The following is a 20924-nucleotide window of genomic DNA, read 5'->3' as shown; positions in this document are numbered from 1 at the left end:
TTTTAAACTCATGTTTGCTCAGGAGAAGCCTTGATTCAAAACTTTCAATATTATTACTATTAATATTGATGTTGTAAGGCATTGAATTTTCGTAACAATGGGTTTTATATTTAATCATTAAATGGGGAAATTACATAAAATTTACTGTTTTCCATCATAACTTTTTGAAACTAAGTTTTTAGATATAAATTATAGCCTATGTTACTTCCTGATAATGTAGCGATCTGTGGTGAAAAAATGGTTAAAATCTGTCCAGTAGTTTTGAAGTTTACCCCGGACATTCTTACATACAGAAGTAGCCATTTATGTATAAAGATATATTTGTATGGAACTTTTAAATTGAATCTCTGTTAATTTCTTATTTTGTATGCAGCACAATAATGGATCGTTCAAATTTCCTGAAAGAGTGCAAACAAGCAAATAAATAAATAATTTCCGTTGTGAAATGATTGAGTTATAGTTTTCAAGATTCGTTCAAAACAAAGTCATCAAGCATTTTGCATGAAAACACAAAATGTGCAATTTTAATTTCACTGATTTACCATAAGCATCACTTATTCGCTGCAGTTGTCAAAACAAGCAAATCATAAAATCTAGAACACTCTATTCCCAGTTGCCATTCTGTCACGGTGAAAAGCATCATTTAGAAGATTTCTGGAGGATTGGATTTCTCTTGTAGAGACGCGTGGTTTTTCGTTCCGGAATACACACGCCATGCTACCATTTCTTGTCAAGAAAGCATTTCAATGTCACTCACAGATTCATTCGACCATTTAAAAGAACTCCATGTTTTCTTCCTGGCGGAATAATTTCGATCGGTAAACCTCACGTAAATCGGTGAAATTAACTTTTCAAAGACTGGTCATTCAATTTTCTTCGACTACGCAGTCAACATAACAAATAAACAAGATTTTGAAAAATGCAAATAGCTTTTTGCGTTAGAAAGAAGGTTTGTGAGCAGTTTAGTCTGTCTTCCATATAGTGAAGATTTACTTTACGAATTATTCTATTTAGAGAGATTAGTGGTAGAACGACATTGAATGTGTGAATTGTGTCACAATAATGGTCTATATGCGTGTTTCTTTTTATTTATTATTAGCGATACCCGCACAGCTTTGCCCGTAGTAGAAAATTAAAAGGTCATTTGGTTCGCCTGTATGTTTACAAATAATAGATAATGAATTTCGTTTGCTCGCCCATGTTATAATAATTTGCTCTTCCACGTTATGGAAATTTGCTCGTCCATGTTATAATAGTTTGCTCGGTAAAATGGACTTAAAATTAGAATAGAAAAAGAACAAAATCGATTTTTTGAAAAAATCCTTTGGGATTTTCCCTCTTATGCTACGAACTAATTTTGTGCCAAATTTCATGAAAATCGGCCAAACGGTCTAAGCGTTATGCGCGCAACAGACATCCAGAGATGCAGACATACAGATTTTCAGCTTTATTATTAGTACTGTCTGACCACGGATTGCATGGAAAAGCAAACATCCGATTTAAAGGCGGAAATGGACTTATCTATTAGTTTTCAGGGGTATCAGATTTTGCACATGTACAGGTAATTATCAAAATAATGGAGACACTCTGTGACAAGTGTGTTGGGAATCGCTACTCGGCCATTAAATGTTCTTTTGACAAAGGTGCCTTCTGACTCTAATCACTCACACTGATGAATCCAGATGGTGATCGAGTTCTCTGGTCATTTTTGCTGATATTGTTCGCTTTTTAGACATTACAATCCCCTTTAATACCGTCGGTTCTTTCACTAAGTTTCTCTTTCCGTCCACTATTTTGCTTTGCCGAGCTTGTCGTGTATGCTGTCATGACTTTAGATACTGTACCTCTAGAAACACCAAAAAGTTGAGATGTTTCAGTTACACTTGCTTCGACTAGACGCGCTCCAACAATTTGGCTTCTTTTAAAATTTGAGAGTTCTGATATTTCACGAGCTTGGAAAAAATCCAAGACGTCCAGAACTTCAGTCAATCCACCATATACTACTGGAATATGTACATTGTTATTTAAAAAAAAATAAATAAAAAAAAGATATCTAGTGTTATTCTTTATTACGTATGAAGCACATTCAAAAATGTCACTTTTATTCACTGGTGTTTCCATTATTTTGATAACTACCTGTATGTTAGCTTCTAAATTAACCCGCGTCTCATTCAAATGAGTGGAACACGCGCATCAATTTTTTATTTTTTTTTTTAGTTTGCTTATCTCCCAACAACCCTCGGAAACTGCAAGTAGTTCCATTTGGATCGTTTTGCGATTCGAGCTCATCCAATTGTTACGGTCCCTTCAGGCGATTTACCATTTGCAGTACAGCCTCGCTTTTCCGGCCCCCGTTTATCCGGATCTCCTGTTTATCCAGATCAATTATGTAGAGGTTTTAAAAAAATCTTAAAGAATAATTTTAAATTACGACAGCTGGAATGGAACTATAAATACGCCAAATATTCGGTTTTTGTTTTGATTCAACATACAGCTCCTGCATAGAACGTACAATCAAGTATAGTACTAACTAAAAAAACAGTATGGCGCACGTAGAGCATCAGTCCGACACCACTGCAGCTGAAATATCAATGATAAAGTATTTGCGAGAAACGGCTTTATGCAGTTTTGTTACAAAGCATTGTTTTTTGCTGTTATAAAATATAAGTCTGCTTATTTTAGAATGTGGTTTGAATATTGCTTGGATTATCCAGTTTTCGTTTATCCGGGTTGCCATTGGTTCCTGTAAGTCCGAATAAACGAAGTTTTACAACTTCAAACTGTTCAACATTATAAACATATATTATTATAATCATACTATTAAACTTTCACCTAACAGGTGCAGACTTAATAGTATGCTAATAATTATAATATTTTCTGAGCAATATTTTTTTTTTTTTTTTTTTTTTTGCCTTGTCGATCTAGCTAAACGATAACTGTCCCAAAATCTCAAATATCATCATATTTATGACCCACCATATTAGACGCCTACTTCAGTTTTTTTTTTTTTTTTTTTTTTTTTTTTTTTATCAATGCAAAAATACCACGCAACAAATTTACATAACAGTGTTACTCCTGTACTATTTTAATCAATTGCAAATTAACTCAGATCTATTTCAACCTTTTCCAGAAATTTTTAATCGTCAATTGTAAATTTCATTATGTTATTTTCTATGCCAGTGGTGTCCCTTCAATGTCTACCCGAAGATCACACCTCTTATTAAAACAATCTTCGCGGGTCAGAACACATAAAACTTCAAAATATTAAAAAAAAATAACTAAATAAATAACATGGAAAAAGATGAAAACGAAAAGAAAATTAAAAAAACATTAATTGTTGTTCTCCTTCTTTTATTCTGTTATGTTTCTTTCATTACATGCATTTGTTTTTCAGAACCCAAATTCTGATTATTTGGATCCATAATTGTGTAACTATCATCAACGGTGATTTTCGATTTTTAACTTTGAACAACGGGCCACACGAATCAGCTTGGCGGTTCATAGGCTAGGCGCCACTTTCTTTACTTATAACTATATCCCCACGCCCCCCTCCCCTTTTTTTTAAGATGTCAAAAAAATCTTGAACCTGTGAGGTATTATGGCATAAATCACAAACTGGTACGAGAGTTTGTGACTTTCCGATTAATTTTTAAAATGTGTTAAGAACTTTTCGGACACCCTGTACATCAGATAGCGCTGTCCCTATTTCAAAAAAAGGAATCTTTTAATCCGTCTGTTATGGAAACTCGTCTTTTATAGTCAAACTGTAACCGAGTTAATTACTTTCGTAAATATACTAACTACATAGAATGCAGAACTTAAAATATGAAATTCCTTTTACTGAATAATTAACCTCTTACGGAAATAGTAGGTAATAAGCAGCTTTGAGACATTTTAAGCAATAAAGAAAGAGATTGCACGGAACATGAAATATTTCCGTAGACATTGCCGTACTTTTACACTGATCTAGATTTATTATTTCACTTAAAACAAAAGAGACATATTTTTATCAGTATGAAAAGTCTGAGGAGGAACGAAAATAGCAATGAAACACCTGACTGCACTTGGTGCGGTTCTGAGACAACTGCATTCCTTGTTCTCTAAGACAATTTGTTTTAAAAATTCGGAAACTTCAACATTTATCGGATTAGTGTTGCAGCAGATCAACGGAACAATCAGTGTAATGTTCCGAGTTGAGTCTTCTGCCGCTTAATCTAGGTTTCCATCATCAAACGGGCGAAATTGGGGACATTAATTAAAAAGTGCAAAGAGGTTTCTTGCAGGATGGAAAAAAGGTTGAAAGTTAAGTATTAGTTTAAATAGAAATCCCAAGACAAATCGGTCAGAAATGGTGTTTTTTCAGCAGATGTATTATTTCAGCAGGGTTAATGCTGGAAGGTAGATGTTGGTTTGCTTTTCTCGACTTAATCTTCTTTAAAAGTTAGATCGGACGAAATGCATTAGCGACTACGTAATATTTCCATGTGAAAGAGACAAAAGGTGTATGAACTCTTTGTGTAATAAACTGAATGAACTCTTTGTGCAACAGCAAACAATGAATGACCTTTTTAGCAGTAAATAAGCCAAAGATAAGGCCAGTACTACTTGCAATTTACCAGACAGCCCGGTTATCACACCCAGAGACTTTCATCCAATTTCATTCCTGTTAGAACTCATCAGTCTGGGATAGTGAATAAACGAGCTGGAGGCAGATGTCATCTCGTTGAAGCTGCGAGCGCCAACAAACTGGATGATAAAGTAAGTTTATCTCACCGGCGACAGCAAGTGTCCATAGCATGGTGCGGTTCAACTCACCAATTAAAGGCAAAGCTTGGGTATTTAGCAGTAAGTTAACTTACTGCTAAATACTCGGCTGCGGACACTCATGGGTGAGATAAATTTACTTTACTTACCAGTTTGTTGAAGCTCTCAGCTTCAATGAGATGATATCTGGCTCTAACTCGGTCATTCACTATTCCAGACTTATGGGCTCTAGCAGGAACGAAACTGGCAACAGTCGAAAACGAGTCAACTATTTGTGTAACAGTCGGAAATGAATCGACTGTTTGTACAACCTCACACAATTTAACTTTCATAACAATCTCCAACGGACAGAGGCTAAGTATTTTCATTAATATTAGAAATTCTGTAACGATCTATACAGGTTCCTTATTTTACACAGAAAAATGCCAACTAGATAAGCGGTTTGTCATATAACCCATAATGCAGACACCTTGTATAGAAAGTAAAGGGTTGCTATTTCGGACGCCAACATGAAACCGGTTTTTATGTTATTGTCACTGGACATTCCTTGGACCCGTAGAATTCCCATACTCAAAAGAAATTCATCGCATCTTTTGGCAAGAAATTCTTTATTCAACTCACTTTAACCTAATTAAACTAAAAACATCCAATGATCGGAAATTAGATATCACGCCAAGATTCGTCACGTAACAATGAATAAAGTGATAGGTATTTGTAAAGCTTTTTTCTGATTCTAAGAGAGAATATTCGGATTGGAATCGTAGAGAAGGCATGCTAACCCCGAAATGTTGTCACCCCATAAAAGGTTCTAAGCATGAAAAGAACTATTGGGGGAGGGACCTACTCTCTCATTAATAACTTAATAGAATCCACCCCTAACAGAATCTCAACGTAACTCTCAGACAGGCAAGCCATAGCCCCTACTAAAAGGGTTTAAGTGGCTCGTTCGGTAATGCACCGAGATTGTTGTTGGAGTGTCATAGGTTCGACACTTGCCGGTTCGAAGATCCTCGGTGTGTGCTAATGGTGACATGTGCAGTGCACATTAAATCTGTCGCGGTCACAAAGCCATCCTATTCCAGTTCTATAGCTCTACAGGGCTGGCTCCTGGTCTAAAGTAAAAACAGATCCGTTTTTAAGACGGCCTCATCCAACCGACTAAGTCACCGCTTTGGTAGGCACAAGAGACCTGTGTAGCCCTATTAAAATAGGGTTTTTAATCTTGGAAAAAAAATCGTGCGCATAGACAATATATTCTTCATCTTATATTTTAGAAAGTCAACAAAATGGTATTTTTACTTTTAGAATATATGTTCCAACTTTATTTCTCACAGCATATTAAATCAGTGGATTCAGAAGTGTGAAGCTCCTTTTCAAATAGGTTTTTAATTTAAGAAAATATATTTTCTGAATTTGATCAAATGTTTCGGAATAACTCACGCTGTTTCACTTGTTTATTTCTTCTTAATTTATTGATATAGTTTTTGGAGTAATCATGAAGACTGCTTATAGATCTAACTCGACCAAAGCCGATCACATCAGCCGATTTCTTGATTTCGACATCCGTTTTGGGGTTGGTGCTCTGAATAGTCTTGTAACCCCTTTTTAATTTCGGTGAGTCCCGTAAAACGAGGTTACTTCAATAAAAGTGTTCAACATTTTGCACTGTATCTGTTGGTAATTGGAATATTTTTTTTAATTATTTCACTAAACCCATGTACTAAACAAGGGCGGATCCAGCTTCTGGTGTTATAGGCGGTCATTTCCGGAAGAGCTGGGTGTCATAAGTGTCATTTTTGGGTGTAAATAGATATCTAGTGCTAATTTTTTGAAATATAAGTCCTCAAAGCGCAACTATTGGCCATCTTTGGTCACTTAAAAAGACCTCCCGTGATCCTTTCCCGAGGATCCGCGCTTAATACTAGTATTTTGCTTGCGTTATATAGGATTTTTAAAAATTTATTTTCTTCTTGTGTAAATTTTACTCCGTGTTCCGGCTTATTTTTTGACAGGCCTTTTTCATACATATTGTTTATTTATTTATTTGCATTTTTAGTTTTATTACTCTGAGTTATTTTACCTAAAAATTAATTTGTAAAATGGTTAAAAAGAGCATGGAAAATCTCTAATGCGTAATTTATCATGTTGGGCGCCTGAAATTATAACTTTTGGAAGCAGAGTAATCAACTAATATAGAAATCTCGAAGACTAATTTGTCAGAAACAGATCCTTTTTTTTTTTTAACATCTTGCAACTAATAAACAAAGGTATGACGTTTCATTAACACTTTGCGACAAAACTGAGTTTATCTATGTAAACAGCCAAGGTAACCATTTCAAATATAAATAACTTTTAAAACCGGAAACGTAAAACACTCAATACAAACAGGTTACATAAATTACTAAAATACTTAGCACAAAGTTTTGCTCAAAATATTTTCATTTTAAACTGTTCATTGCTCCAAAAGTTTTATCAAATAATCAATTTACATCCTCAGTTTGTCAACAGCGCGTAAGTTATCTCATCATTTTGTAAACCATTTCAAGGAGTTTATAACACCAAAACCTTGCTTAATAACAAATTCAACCTGAAAAATAAGTTGAATGCTACTTAAAACTACCCTGTTTTTCCCTTAAAAAGATATGCAGTTATCAGTTACTTAGCATCAAAAAGACGGATAAAAACCTGTTGACATTATCAGATGCACTGCATGTTTTTCAGATATTCTATGAAGATGAAAAACAGTTTGAAAGCCTAGGTATACATTTCAAAATCACCTGTTTCAAAAATCAACTGTGTTGCCACTTATTATTTCTTAACAATATCTAATTTGCCATCTAATCGGAAATGGAAGATTTAGGAAATATGTTTTCATCTCACCATTAAAAATCATATTTTACAAGTGTCATTTCTGAGCAAAGTGGATATTTTTATGAAATACTTCTGGCGAAGTGCATAGAAGCGCAAAACAACCGTAATTGTATTATTACTATATGACTAGTGTGCACGACGAGTCAACTCTCAACAACTCGAAGTCCCAAGGGACCGGCAAAAACCTTGGAATTATTGGTAGTTCGAGTTGAGAAGCTCCCACAGTCTTCTCAAGAATATGGGACCCAATGTAGTGAAACCCCGATTGTACGCATTCCGAATCTACGCTTTTCCCGCATTTCAAGTTTTTCCCACCAGATCCCAGTTTTTCCGCATACCAATAATGTTAATTTAACCCGGATGGAAAATTTGCTATATGTCTGAATCTCCCGCATTCTATATCCCTGGGAAGTAAAAAAATAAAAAAGAATGCTCTAAAATAAGCAATATGTACCCTTCTGCACTTTTTTAAAGCCAAACCAAGCTGTTGAAATTTAATCTATGAAAACAAAAATGCCACTGCTCCATCCGCAGCCGACCTTATGGGCTTTTCTTCCACCAATAAAAATGAACAAGAAGAACCGGAAGCACAGCCCGTCCTTTCTTAAAATTACTTTTATTATTGCTTTGAAGACCTTGCAAATAACAGACTATTTTCTTTCTTATAAAGACCAGGGGGAAACTTTCGTATAAAAAAGTATTTCAACCCTGGAAGGTGCTACATTTACTTTAAATTCAATAACTAAAAAACAATTCACTATTATTCTTTACCTAAACGACCGGATTCGCAACTAACTGTCTTAAAATGATCTAAAATAGTGTGTACAAAAATTTTTTTTGCAAAATATAGATATTATACTTTCTAAATGAGCTATATTTACTACTTTTAATTTTTTCTATTTAATTTTTGCTTTCTATGCATTTCTCGTATGTTACGTTTTTGCCGTGATCTACATTTATTCAATCCTGTCTCTTGAGATACGTAAAATTGGGGATTCACTGCACTTCAGGTGGAGTTCATGCAGTACACAAGTTGAGTATCAAAAGCGAATCGTTTTAATTCGTAATATTCATCTGTGAACTCTCATTTTCTGGCTGCGATTCCTTCAGAAAGATGATTACTGGTCCTGAAGAAAAGCTTAAAGACTTTCTCCATGCTTCGGTGCTCTCCAGCTGTTAAAGGATGGGGTCAGTAGAGTAAGGCGGTGCCTAAGGCAAACGCACTTTCGGTATTCTCTGCGTTGGCTCGTTGGATATTTCCCATCAAGCTATGATAAGATAAATACAGACTTTTATTCCAAGTTTTTACGATATTTCCCCCTTTTATTGAGTTGATAGGGAAATGGTCTGTTTTGAAGTAACATTGCGTGTACATTGTTTGTTTGTAACATGAATATCGTGAATGAAGAGTGATATTTTAGGGATAAAAGCAAAAAGGTTTTCAGGTTGCATCAAACGGCAATTGGAGAAAGGTTGAAAGCTAAAGTGGATGTTTCTGGTTGCATGAGAAACGATGAGAAAAAACATATGCCATTAAATCCTCGACCTTGAAAAGAATAATAAAACCTATAACATTAAAAGGGACGCTAAATGGCGATATAGCGTTTAAGATTTGGTGCTGTGAAAGTAGATGTTTTTGATTTTTGTAAACTTGATGTATCAATCGGGTTAAGTTGAGTTGAATAAACTTCAGGTACATTAGTTATCCGCAAGTTGAAAATTTACCGTAAACATTCCGTTTTCATCACAATTTTGAGATATAAAATGTAGGAAAAAAAAGGTAACAATAGCAGCATATTTCAAACAATTGAAAAACTTTATGATTACTTCATAGTGACGCATACAACAGTGTAATAACTTCAACAGATTAAAGTGATAATTTACTTTGCATTATAAACAATTATAAAACAGTTAAGGTATGGGTGTCCGCACTCTTCGAGTACAGGAACAAGATTGAAAACGGGCACAGGTACAAATATAGGCACCCCTCTCTAGTGGCTAAGGATAGGCACTGAAGACTGTCGGCAAGGACTGTATGTGGTACCATTTAGTAATATTAGATAGCAGAGAGCAGTTGGAAACATTATTTCAAGTTAGTATGGATGCAGAGTGAGTTATTTTGCAAATTTGTGTTTTTCTGGACTGCAAACTTTTAAGAGATATGTGAAATCGTTTTATTTTCATGTTCTTACGTTTAGTTAAAAATAATTTCACAGTGATATCCGGAAAGCAGGGGTCTTAAGCTACTTTTTGAAGCACATCTTTATTCAAACAGGCTTATACGTTACATGTGGTAGTGGCCGTCTTTCTTAGATGTAATTGGTGCAAATACGGGCTCCCATGTAAAGGTCGCCTAAATTATACCACCTCTTTTTTTATGCAACAAAAAATATTTCCCAAGTAATCAAGTAACGCAACTTGCATCTTTCGTGATGGAATTTTCTCTGAAGACACTTGGGGATAGGTGTGGGTGAAGTGTATTATGTGCCAAATGTATGTGGGCACACTTAAATTGTGCCAGGGCTGAAAGAGCCAGCAATTTTTCCGATTTCTGTAAATATTTTTTCTCTCATGTAATAAATTCTCTACCATTTTATAGTTTTATCCGGTTTTTAAATTATTTTTTGTGACATTTTTGAAATGGACCCATATTTTCACCTCATTTTTTCTGAGGCTTTTTAAAAAGCTTTTTGAAAATAGTCGTTTTTGAAATGAAACCATTAGTATTAATCGTTACTTTGCACTCTCGCATTTAGTATTCTTGTTATAACTGTTATTGAAAGACCAAAAATCGAGAATTGTTTGAATTAAAAGTAACTTTAATTCAAAAACAAAAGATGGTGCCCTATTTACAACTTTTCCTATATTTGTTTCCTCCAATATTTATTCTCCTCTTTCACAGATTTGTTAATAACCCTAGCCTGCGCTGATGTTGTTGCCTCTTTGAATGTTTTTGAAGTATTTTTAGCATGCTGAAAACGAATTCAAAGCCAGAAAGTCAATGTTGGTTTATTAAGCCTTGTTTGAATGCAACAGTCTTGTGTGGTAAATAAAATCTTTGTAAGCAACAATCTTTTGTAGTTAATTAGTAGTTAATAAAATTGATGTGTGCTGCATTATTTGGCCTTAATTCTTCCGTATTCATGCAGTGCCAAAATTCCTCCTGATGGCAAATTTTCGTATATTTTTTTTAATTGTAGAAATCGAAATCACATGGTCTGCTATGAACGTACGTGAAATTTTGCCTCGATAACTCGAAGCCTTATAACTCAAATGCTCCTTTACCTTCAAGCTTTAATTATGTCCTAAAATAAATAAGTGTTTCAAGTACAAAGTGTCTCTATATCTCGAATGTATTCTTTTCAAGTCGAAGTTTTTACGAAAGTTTCATTTTATGAAATAATTTAGTCAAAAACGGGGAAAAAAGTTTATTTTTCCTTTAACACATTACTTTACTTATCAGCTTGTTTTAGGATAATTTCTTAGTGCTCCCTAATGTGCACAGTGTTGAAAGATGGCGTGAAAAGTAGCCGAATGAGCTACTTTTTTGCCGTGGATAACGATCAAAAATTTCATTAAGGAGCAGCTACCTAATCTTTGGGAAATTTATAATTTTTGCAGAAATTGAAAAAAAAGTAGCTTTTATTTTCTGGATGCCTCAAATAATCGTGCTTTTAGGACAAAAAGAAGTTGGATTGAAGTCAAGAAAAAATAAGTTGGGGGGGCCTAAGACGGAAGCAGTTTTTAGAAACTGTTTTAAAAGCAGTGGTTTCATAAACATCAATGATAACGAAGCTTAAGTGACCGACAAATGGAATCATTTTGAAATCTTTCTTGATGTGGACAGAGCGTAAGTAAAATACTCCTTGAATATTGAAGAAAATGTAACAAGGTTTTAGTCCTTGCTATACAAAGCGGTTGTACAAGCAGTTATTAAAGAATCTGCGTGTGCAGATTCTGATGAAAAATCTTTACCATCTCCGACTAAAAGTATCGGATTCTGCAAAAAATAATTTAATGCAGTATCTGGAAGATTCTGAAAACTTGGATACGTTGAATTGGTTTGGGGTCAAAACTTTGCGGACAAAACTGCGTCAGACAAAACTTCGCTGGCTAAACTTCGCGTGGACAAAACTTCGCGGGCTAAACTTCACGTGGACAAAACTTCGCGGGCTAAACTTCACGTGGACAAAACTCCGCGCTGTCAAAGATTCGCCTGGAAAGTACTTCGCACGGTCAAAGCTTCGCCTGGAAAGTACTTCAAACGGTCAGAACTTCGCCTATTCATAACTTTGCGTGGGTAAAACTTTGCGTATTCATAACTTTGCAGGTGCAAAACTTATCTAGTCCAGATTTTTTCCATATTTACAATATGGAAAAATATTTACAATATGGAATTTTCCATAATAGCAATCAAGTGAATAGGTGTTTTTTTCTGGGGGGGGGAGTGTTATTGTTTGATGATTTTCAGGAAAACATTAGACACATACCGTATGAACAACTAATTTTTAATAATGAATAAATTCATAGCAAATTGATTCTTTAATGAACTAAAGCATATCAAGTTACTTAAATAATAAATTGATATAAATTTAATTAAGATTAAAATAAAATTTATTGATTACTTTTCCGAAAACGATAGAAGAAAAGAAAATTTTATTGGTTATATTATAATAGTTTGAAAGTTCTATAGCTCACTAAATGCGAAATGTTTTTTGATTACTAAACAATTTTGATGTTTCAAGTATTCAAAATTTTTTTCGCACAAAATTTCGTCCGTATTAAGTTTTCCACACACGAAGTTTCGTCCGCAAAGTTTTGTCTGTAGAAGTTTCAGCCGCGAAGTTTTGACCCATTACCGTTGAATTGTGGTTACAAACTTAATGGATGTTTACAAACTTAAGATGCGGTAAAAAAATGTAATCAGTCAAAAATAACTTCCTTTTCCAAGTATATTAACATTTTCTATAAAGATGTTGAAAATGAAGGAATAATAATTAATTTTGTCCAAACCATCAGCGTTATAGTCCATATATGCACTATTTCTGTGAAAAAGAAAATTAAATTATTCTTGAGAAGGCTGAGAGGGGAACTTCGAATAACTCGAAGTACCTATTATTCAAACGTTTTTGACGGTCCCTTGGGATCAAGAATTGACTGTGTACATATATGCATGACTGATTAACTTAAAATGCACACTCGCCAAGCCAGAAAAAACACTCGCCAGTGGCGAGTAAATCATGCAGTGCCACATTTTTGCTTATTTGTGTTCTTTTTGATTTGATATGTAGGGTAACGGCACCAGTAACAGACATGCTTAAGACATCGCTCTCTGGTTAACTCAATTTTCTGAGCCTTTTAATATATTTAGACATTTAAAACTCTTTTTCTTTCATGCAACTACATCTCATCTAACATTTGGCTGCTTCTGGATCCTCTGAGTTAGTTAATTCTATTTTTATTTGCTCAATTTTGAAAAAAAGTCCGGCCGTCTAGTAACAGACACCGACAATTCTGATGATACCCAGTAACAGATAGGATGAGGAAAGGATGAGTAATAGACATATGTCACTTTTCCCTTCAAAATGTAACGAAGTTCTTTTATTTCTAGACCTAAAACCTTCTTAAATTCAAATGAACACAAAACACCTGCGAACCTCGTGGTCGCTGTTCATAACCCTCCACCACTACCTTGTAAATACCAACTGGCTCATAAAATTCACTCTGATAACATTAGATGGTTTCAACGTATTCATGGGTCGCAACAATATCAGTTTTATCCGCCTAAAATTCTTATTATTTAAATCCACACATACGACTGTCTATTACTGGACCCTTCTGTACTGGTACTGTTACCCTAGTATGAGTAAAAATTCTGAAAAAGGAAACTGAAATTTATGCAGATTATAAAATTTAAAATTAAGAGTAATAAACTGATTGCAATTCTTGACTGAGAAATTTTTAATTTGACAGAGAAGAAATAAAGCTTTTTTGTGCGAGATAGCACATGGCATAAAAGTGATAAACTACGTGAATTAAATCGGAATTTGAACAAAAAATAATTAAATAAAAATTAAAAAAGGCCGATTTATTTCAAAAGCAAACTCAATCAAAATTATTTTTATCGACAAATAATTAGACAATACTACTAACTTAAGAAGAAAACAAAAGTTAAGTCGTACCACTTATATTTTTCAAACGAAAAAAAAAGTCATTTGGAAAAATTACAGAGCGAGAAGTGTTTCTCATCTCCCCTGTAATTAAAAATAAAACGAGCTGATGTGTGCATCACATGACTTCTTTTTATACCAACTTAATGTTATTTCCCCATTATTGGCAATTTTAATGTGATTCAATAGTTTACTCTCTAAATATCACTAGCAGTGGCCAAATTGAAACCAGATTTTTAAAAAAAGAAATCGACAAATTTATCGCCAAGTTGGCGACAAAACTTGGCGACCAAAAGACTGGCGATCTATCGCCAAGTGTCCGCCAAATTGTAACACCACTTGAGTTTACATCGAAATTAACAATGATTTCCCTCCAAAAAGGGGCAAAAGCCCCCTTTAGAAACACCAGATTCCAACCAAAAGGGGAGGTGCACAACTAGACCCCACTAGAAGTCTACGTACCAAATTTCAACTTTCCAGGACTTACCGTTCTTGAGTTATGCGACATACATACGCACATACATACATACGTATATACAGACGTCACGAGAAAATTCGTTGTAATTAACTCTGGAATCCTTATTATGGATATTTCGCGTGTCTATACATTCTTAGGCACTTATCCATGTATGGTCGAGTCGGAAAAAAAAACTCAATATTCATTCGAGGGTGAGTAAAATGGAAATTAAGGTCGATTTTTGAGTGAAAATTTTTTCGCGAATAGAATACTTCCTTTTTTGTAAAAGGAAATAAAAAATGGATTGAGCTGAATTTGTACTGAATGCTTCATTTGTTGCTAGTAGAGATAGTCAAATCGGAGTCAATAAATATATCACAGTAGAATTCTAATGACATTGAAATCCTGAATTAGTATTCGATATAGCAACAGTAGATAGGGAAAATCTCTTAGAAGTTCTATAACCCATTATCTTTCAATAAATCCAGTCGAATCCGACTCAAACACAACCGCGTTCCCGATAAAGCTCGATACACAAGATGCTTGTTTTTATAGATGTTTCTAAAAACCGTATTACGTGTTATATTAATAAAAGCGAACGGTTTGTGTGTTTTTGAAGACGTCTGTTACGTTAGATCTGGGGAAGCCATTTTTATGTGACTGGTCGTTGAGAACACAAAAGTTATTAAGGATATTTATGATAGCAAAGTTCTTTTGTTATTGTTTTCCCTGAAGAAAAAAAAAGTAATTGGGAAAAACAAGTTTTTAGGATGTTCCAACATTCATCTATGCGTTTCATCATATGAAATTTGTTACAAAAAAAGTTAAATTAAAATCGATGAAAAAAAAAAGACTGGTGAAATGGAATTCCTACGAAACTATGCCGTTTCTATACTCAAGACCGAATGTAATTTCTTTACACGCACTGATTCTGACTTTAAAGTTAAAAGTATTATGCATCATGAAAAACATGAAAGAGAACGAAATCTTGCTAAACTATGGATAAACGACAAAAATATTTTATATTCTTCTGCAAGAGTGTTGTGAATTTGATTGTGTATATTTCCAGTTGTGCTTAAAAGATCTAAAATATTTGGTAAGTCTTTTTGAAAATTTTAACTACTATTCTGGAGAAAATAGTGTGTGAATAATAAGATATATCTGATGTAGTGTGAAGTTGATTCCTCGCAATGTTAAATATATTAGTGATATTATTTTTTCAAAGAAGAGAAAGAAGTGTAAAATAGAGATACATTGGCGGCTTTTAAGACTTTATTACTTTCTATCTCTGGGAAAACAGGAAAATATCATTTATGTTGCCGCCATGTTTGCTCTTTATTTTATTGCATTCTAACGAATCTTCTAATGCGTTAAATGAACTGTTAGATTTATTTAGCAGAGTATTTCTCATTTTAATGGAGTTTTTAACATTTTTTACTTTAGTTGGCAGATTAATTTACATTTTAATAGAACTTTTAAAGCTATTTAGTGGCTTCTTTTATTTATTTGGGGTATTAGTTTACATTCCAATCATTTTAAAGGTCTAAATTTATTTATTTGGCCAACTATTTTAACTTTTAATGGGTTTTCAATCTTGTTAAATGACTTGTTTTGTTTAAAAGTCCATTAAAATTATAAAATAATAAATGGTATCGCTAATAAGTGGTTTCTGTGGAACTGTGACCAAACATGGCGACAAATGCTAAAGTTGCCATAAATTTGTAAAATATCGCCAAGGAGGGAAAAACTTTCCATTTTTAAATTACCTAAATTACCAGATCAATAGACACCTTGTTATCATTCTTACTAAAGCAGAAAAACTGCTTCAGTTATCACCGTCGTGCATTGTAGTAAGGTAGTGGTATTTGGTGCGTAAAAACAAAAAAAAAAATAAATAAATAAAACAAGCAGGAAAGGGAGAACCCACATGAACGCAAGGCTCCATAATTTGATTGGGTCCTGGTTCTGGATGATTTAAATTATGATTAAAATCGTGACTTTAATAAAGAGTTTTTTTTTTAATCATTAATTTAAATCAATTGATTTGAATCAAGTGATTTTTTAAATTGAAATTATTGCTTATAATCAATTAATTTTATTTTTGTAAATTAATTTTGCAGTTTCAGAATGTGTTGCTCTAAATATAACTACACTGCATTACCTTAACTTCAACAGGCAAAACTACATCGATCCCTCTTTCTAACAGGTTTTCACTCTTGCAACATTGCTTTTACTCCGAAATCAGTTCAGAACAAAATAAAAATTCACAGTTTTTCTTGTACATCATGACTAATATAGTTTAGAAAAGTAATTGTTCAACATATTATTTTACACTAAAAACATACGCGATGAGGGAAACCTTAGCTTTAAGCAAAGCATAAAACAAAGTTACATCTTATTTAAGCATTATAACGTATTGATAAATCTTAAAAATTTATTGAATAGTTAGAGCTCTTATCTTAATTTTAAAAGTAAGCTGAATGGATTCATCTATTTTATGAAATATACTATGTTTATAAATGTAAAGTAATCAATATCTACAAATTTTTGAAATTTAAAAAAAAAAATCACAAAAAAATCCGATTTAATTTTTTTTTTAATGTGACTTTTTAAATTTTTTTTAAATAATCATGAACCCAGTATAATTATTAACCTAGGAGTCTTCCTTTGAACCCTTTCCAAATAAATTAATATCTTCATTTCCAGATCTTTGATTTTTTCGAGCCGAGATTAATCTTGAAATTGCCAATCCTTGTCAATTTTCCTTTGGATTTTTACGTCGAGTTTCAAGAAAGAAAAAACAAGTTTGCCACCCCCCCCCCCCTCGGTTGCTGCCATGACAAGACTATGCTGCTAGATAAGCCTAAAAGTCCTGACTTAATTTAATAGATATATAATAGACCCTTGTTTTGCGCGGGTTTGTTTTACGCGGATTTGAAGATTTAAGATTTGACACCATTATTTTATTTTAAGTGGATAAGTTTTGATTTTACGCGGATGCAGCATTGAAAACAGATTAAAACAATAGCAAACTCTTTCAAAACCCAGACTCCTGAGGTTGCATATAACACGCAATAAGATGGATTTCGAGTGCTAATATGCGAGTTTGGACGACCGAAGACATTTTTTGCGATGGACTGTAGAACTCTTTCCAGGAGTAAAGTTATTAAACTCACGCAATGCAGAGTTCACTGGAAGAAAAGCTTTCAGAAGTGACTGAAGAGAACTAAACCAACGGGGATACCTACATCGATGACACACAACCAAAAGCTTTCACACTGAAAATTTTGAGCCATTCCTTGACAATGACAATTTTTTTTTTTTTTTTTGATTTGTTAGGGAAGGAAGATCTAGTCATGGAAATGGTGGGAGCGATCATGGAAGCATTAATGCCCACAAAGAACTACATGGAAAAATAATAAATGGCTACCAAAAAATATCATAACCAGCTCTTTTTTTATAAACACTGATAATTTGTGTTTTCTGTATACACGTTGTGAATATGTATCCGAATAAATGCACATTAAACTTATTATAAATAATTATCTATCACTACAATGCAGTTCTTTTTTTCATCTATAGAAACTATCCCCTATATAAACACTACTATTAAGTCTTAATTTACGCGGTTTTGATTTACGCAGCATTTCCGTAGAACGTAACCCCCGCGTAAAACGAAGGTCTACTGTATTGAATCATCTCCATGTTTTTTAAAGAATGTAGAATTGATTATATAAGTAGATAAAAAACGCTAATGAAGTACAAAAATTGCAAATTATGATGGGATACTCGTGTTTAGGTTTGCAAGGAAAGGAACTCTTTTTTTTTTTTTTTTCAATGCAGAACACGTGAGCTCATGGAAGAAAGGGCAAATAACACAAGTGTTCAATCTTTTGCCGGTTGTTCTTTAATTCATAAGCTTACATCTTTTTCATGGAAAACAAATTGAAATTGGGTTTCTTATAATCCAAAAATTCTGTCCGCAATAATTTGCAGTGCTTGGGCTACAATAAGGTTGTTTTTATCAAGTTGCTTTGAACCCAAAACTATACTGTGTTGTTTTTTAACGTACAGTAGGAATTAAAATTGTAGATACTTTTGAAAATTTGTAAACTTTGTATGTTTGTACTCACTCAAAAGTTATTTGGACGCACAGACAGACACCCATTCTTCCCCATCTCCATACCTTGCTTTCTAATTTTAGAATTATTAAAAAAAATACCCTTAAAATTGTTAAATCAAAACACCTGCTCTATACATGTTCCTCATCTAGAGCTATTTCCAACGAAGTTTATTTGAAGCAAATTTGCCGTTAAGTTCGGGATAATTATTTGCCTTAATTTTCTCCGTAGTGCTTATGTTTAGTTTTTTGCACTGTTCGAGATTGAACGAAAAATTGTTCAAACAAAAAGTGAAACATGGGAATGGTGTGTCCTTGCCGAGATCTTTTGAGCAAAAAAAAAAGTTTGTTCGAATTAATATTACTATTAATTATTAATTCGCTCTATTCGTTCAAACATTATCAGGGAGGGGGGGCAGACAGACCGATAGACTGACAAATACACATTTTGACCATCTCAAAACCCAACTTTTCAATCTTTAATTTTTCGATATTTATTTATTTTATTTCCTTTTGACTTTTTCTTCTACTTTGCGATGTATTAAGCTGCGTTTCATGTTTTTAATCATTTTCTTTTCTCTAACAGGAAAGTTTGCTAAGAAACAAATAAAGGAATTTTAGGTCTTTTTTTTCACGAAAACTTTTTTAACGACCACTTGGATATAACGAGTAATTATCGCGGTCCCTTCGTGCTCGTTATAAGTAGGTACTATACTGTATCTTCTTTGAGGAAACCGTTAATACTGTAGCTACTAAAGGGTGTTTTTTTAGAGGTAGAGAACTTTAGGTTCAAATAAAACACAGTTAAATGTTGTTAATTGCCATAAATGTTGCTTTATTCGAAAGATGATTCTTTGCCATTTTTATTCAAATATGATTTCTGGCATATGATCACCTCGGCTGGCTCGGAGAAAGTCCAATTTTCTCACTTTTTGCAGCAATAGAGGCCGTGTGTCAGTAATAAGGTGGCGAATGTTCTCTTCCAAGGCGTCAATCGTCTGCGGCTTATCGGTGCAGACTAGAGACTCCACATAGCATCACAAAAATTAGTCCAGCACTGTTAAATCGAATGATCTTGCAGGCCAATTCACGGGTCCTTTACGCGAAATTATTCGTTCACCGAACGTTTCTTTCAATAAATCAATTTTGACGCGCGCTGTGTGGCATGTTGCACCGCCTTGTTGTCTATTCATGATGAAATGGCAAACCGAAATGAACACAAAACAAGTGATAGCTATTGAAATGGCACACATATCAAACAGTGTTGCCAACTTAAAGTTCTATACCTCTAAAAAAAAGCACCCTTTAGTTGAATAAGGATGGATAAGTTATCTAATAGAGAAAGCTATTCCAAGCTACCCTGCAGTCTATCAGTGTGGTAGCAAAACTTATAACTATAGAGCTCGAATTACATGCAAATGCATGATGTGTTTGTCCATATGCAATTGCATATTTTAGCTTCTTTGGACGTAATGCATATACTGCAGTGGGAAGGAAAAGGATAGTATTGAGGGAAATGAGATTTTGAGATTTTTGAAGCGTACTAACTATAGGGAAAGGTTGGAATTGGACGCTTTTTTCATTGTTTATTTTCAGCGGTAACCAAATAAGCAAGCTTGTACAAGAAACTAAAGTACAATAGATGGCAAAAAAGGCATTAAAAACGAGCTGATGTGTGCATCACATGACTTCCTTTTACTCCAATTTAATGTCATTTTCGCATTATTGGCAGTTTTAATGTGATTTAATAGTTTACTTTCTAAATGTCACCAACAGTGGCCAAATTGAAACCAGATTTAAAAAAAAAATCAAAAAAAGAAAAAAAATCGCCGAGTTGGCGACAAAACTTGGCGGCCAAAAGACTGGCGATGTATCGCAAAGTGTCCGCCAAATTATTACACCACTTGAGTTTACATCGAAATTAACAATGATTTCATGCTAAACCATGGTTAAAATATCTGACTCCCCCCCCCCTTACAATTTTGCATATGGGCGCCCATGCACACCATTAATGCACTAAAAATTTTTTGTGGACGTTATCATAAAAAATTAAATTTTATTTCAAAAAAATAAAGAATGCAAGAACAGATAGACCATTTGTGCTTTTATTCAGATGTGAAAAAATTTTTTGTATGAATTTAAAAACAATTAAGTGCATTTTTTTCAATTTTCAGGAAATATTTTTGGAAAATTTTTGTACACATTTAGATTTATAATTTGGAGACTTTACTGTGCATGTAGTAAGGCTCCATTTATAACCAAGAACAGTGCATTTTCGCTACGAAACCTATTACTTTTATGAACCGAGTAAATATAATTCATTTTAGACTTTTATGTATGGGAATCACATTTGTCGGCATGTATGCGCGCATGTTCAGAGCAACTTAAGTGCTCACTGACCATAAGTCCCCTAGCTGCTTTATTTTCTTAATAGTACATGTCAGATTCACAAGAATCAATAAAATCATTAATTTCGAATCGCATTGTTTCGAATAATAAGCGCATAAATTTCATGCTTCTGAGAGTACATTGTTCCCCACGA

The 20924-nt window shown here is 33.7% G+C and overlaps 1 protein-coding gene across 1 annotated transcript in view; it reads left to right on the top strand.

The window, feature by feature from the left end:
• The first annotated feature begins 4885 nt into the window (after positions 1-4885).
• The window catches only part of LOC129220739 (uncharacterized), a 75712-nt gene continuing 59673 nt past the window's right edge, over positions 4886-20924 (top strand). The window contains exons 1-2 of the mRNA XM_054855169.1: positions 4886-4889; positions 15300-15358. Of these exons, the coding sequence (XP_054711144.1) occupies positions 4886-4889; positions 15300-15358 (63 nt within the window). The remainder of the gene's footprint in view (positions 4890-15299; positions 15359-20924) is intronic.

The sequence above is a fragment of the Uloborus diversus genome, chromosome 4 (assembly GCF_026930045.1).
Source record: "Uloborus diversus isolate 005 chromosome 4, Udiv.v.3.1, whole genome shotgun sequence".
Lineage (NCBI taxonomy): Eukaryota > Metazoa > Arthropoda > Arachnida > Araneae > Uloboridae > Uloborus > Uloborus diversus.
This window is presented reverse-complemented; position numbering and strand designations above follow the sequence as displayed.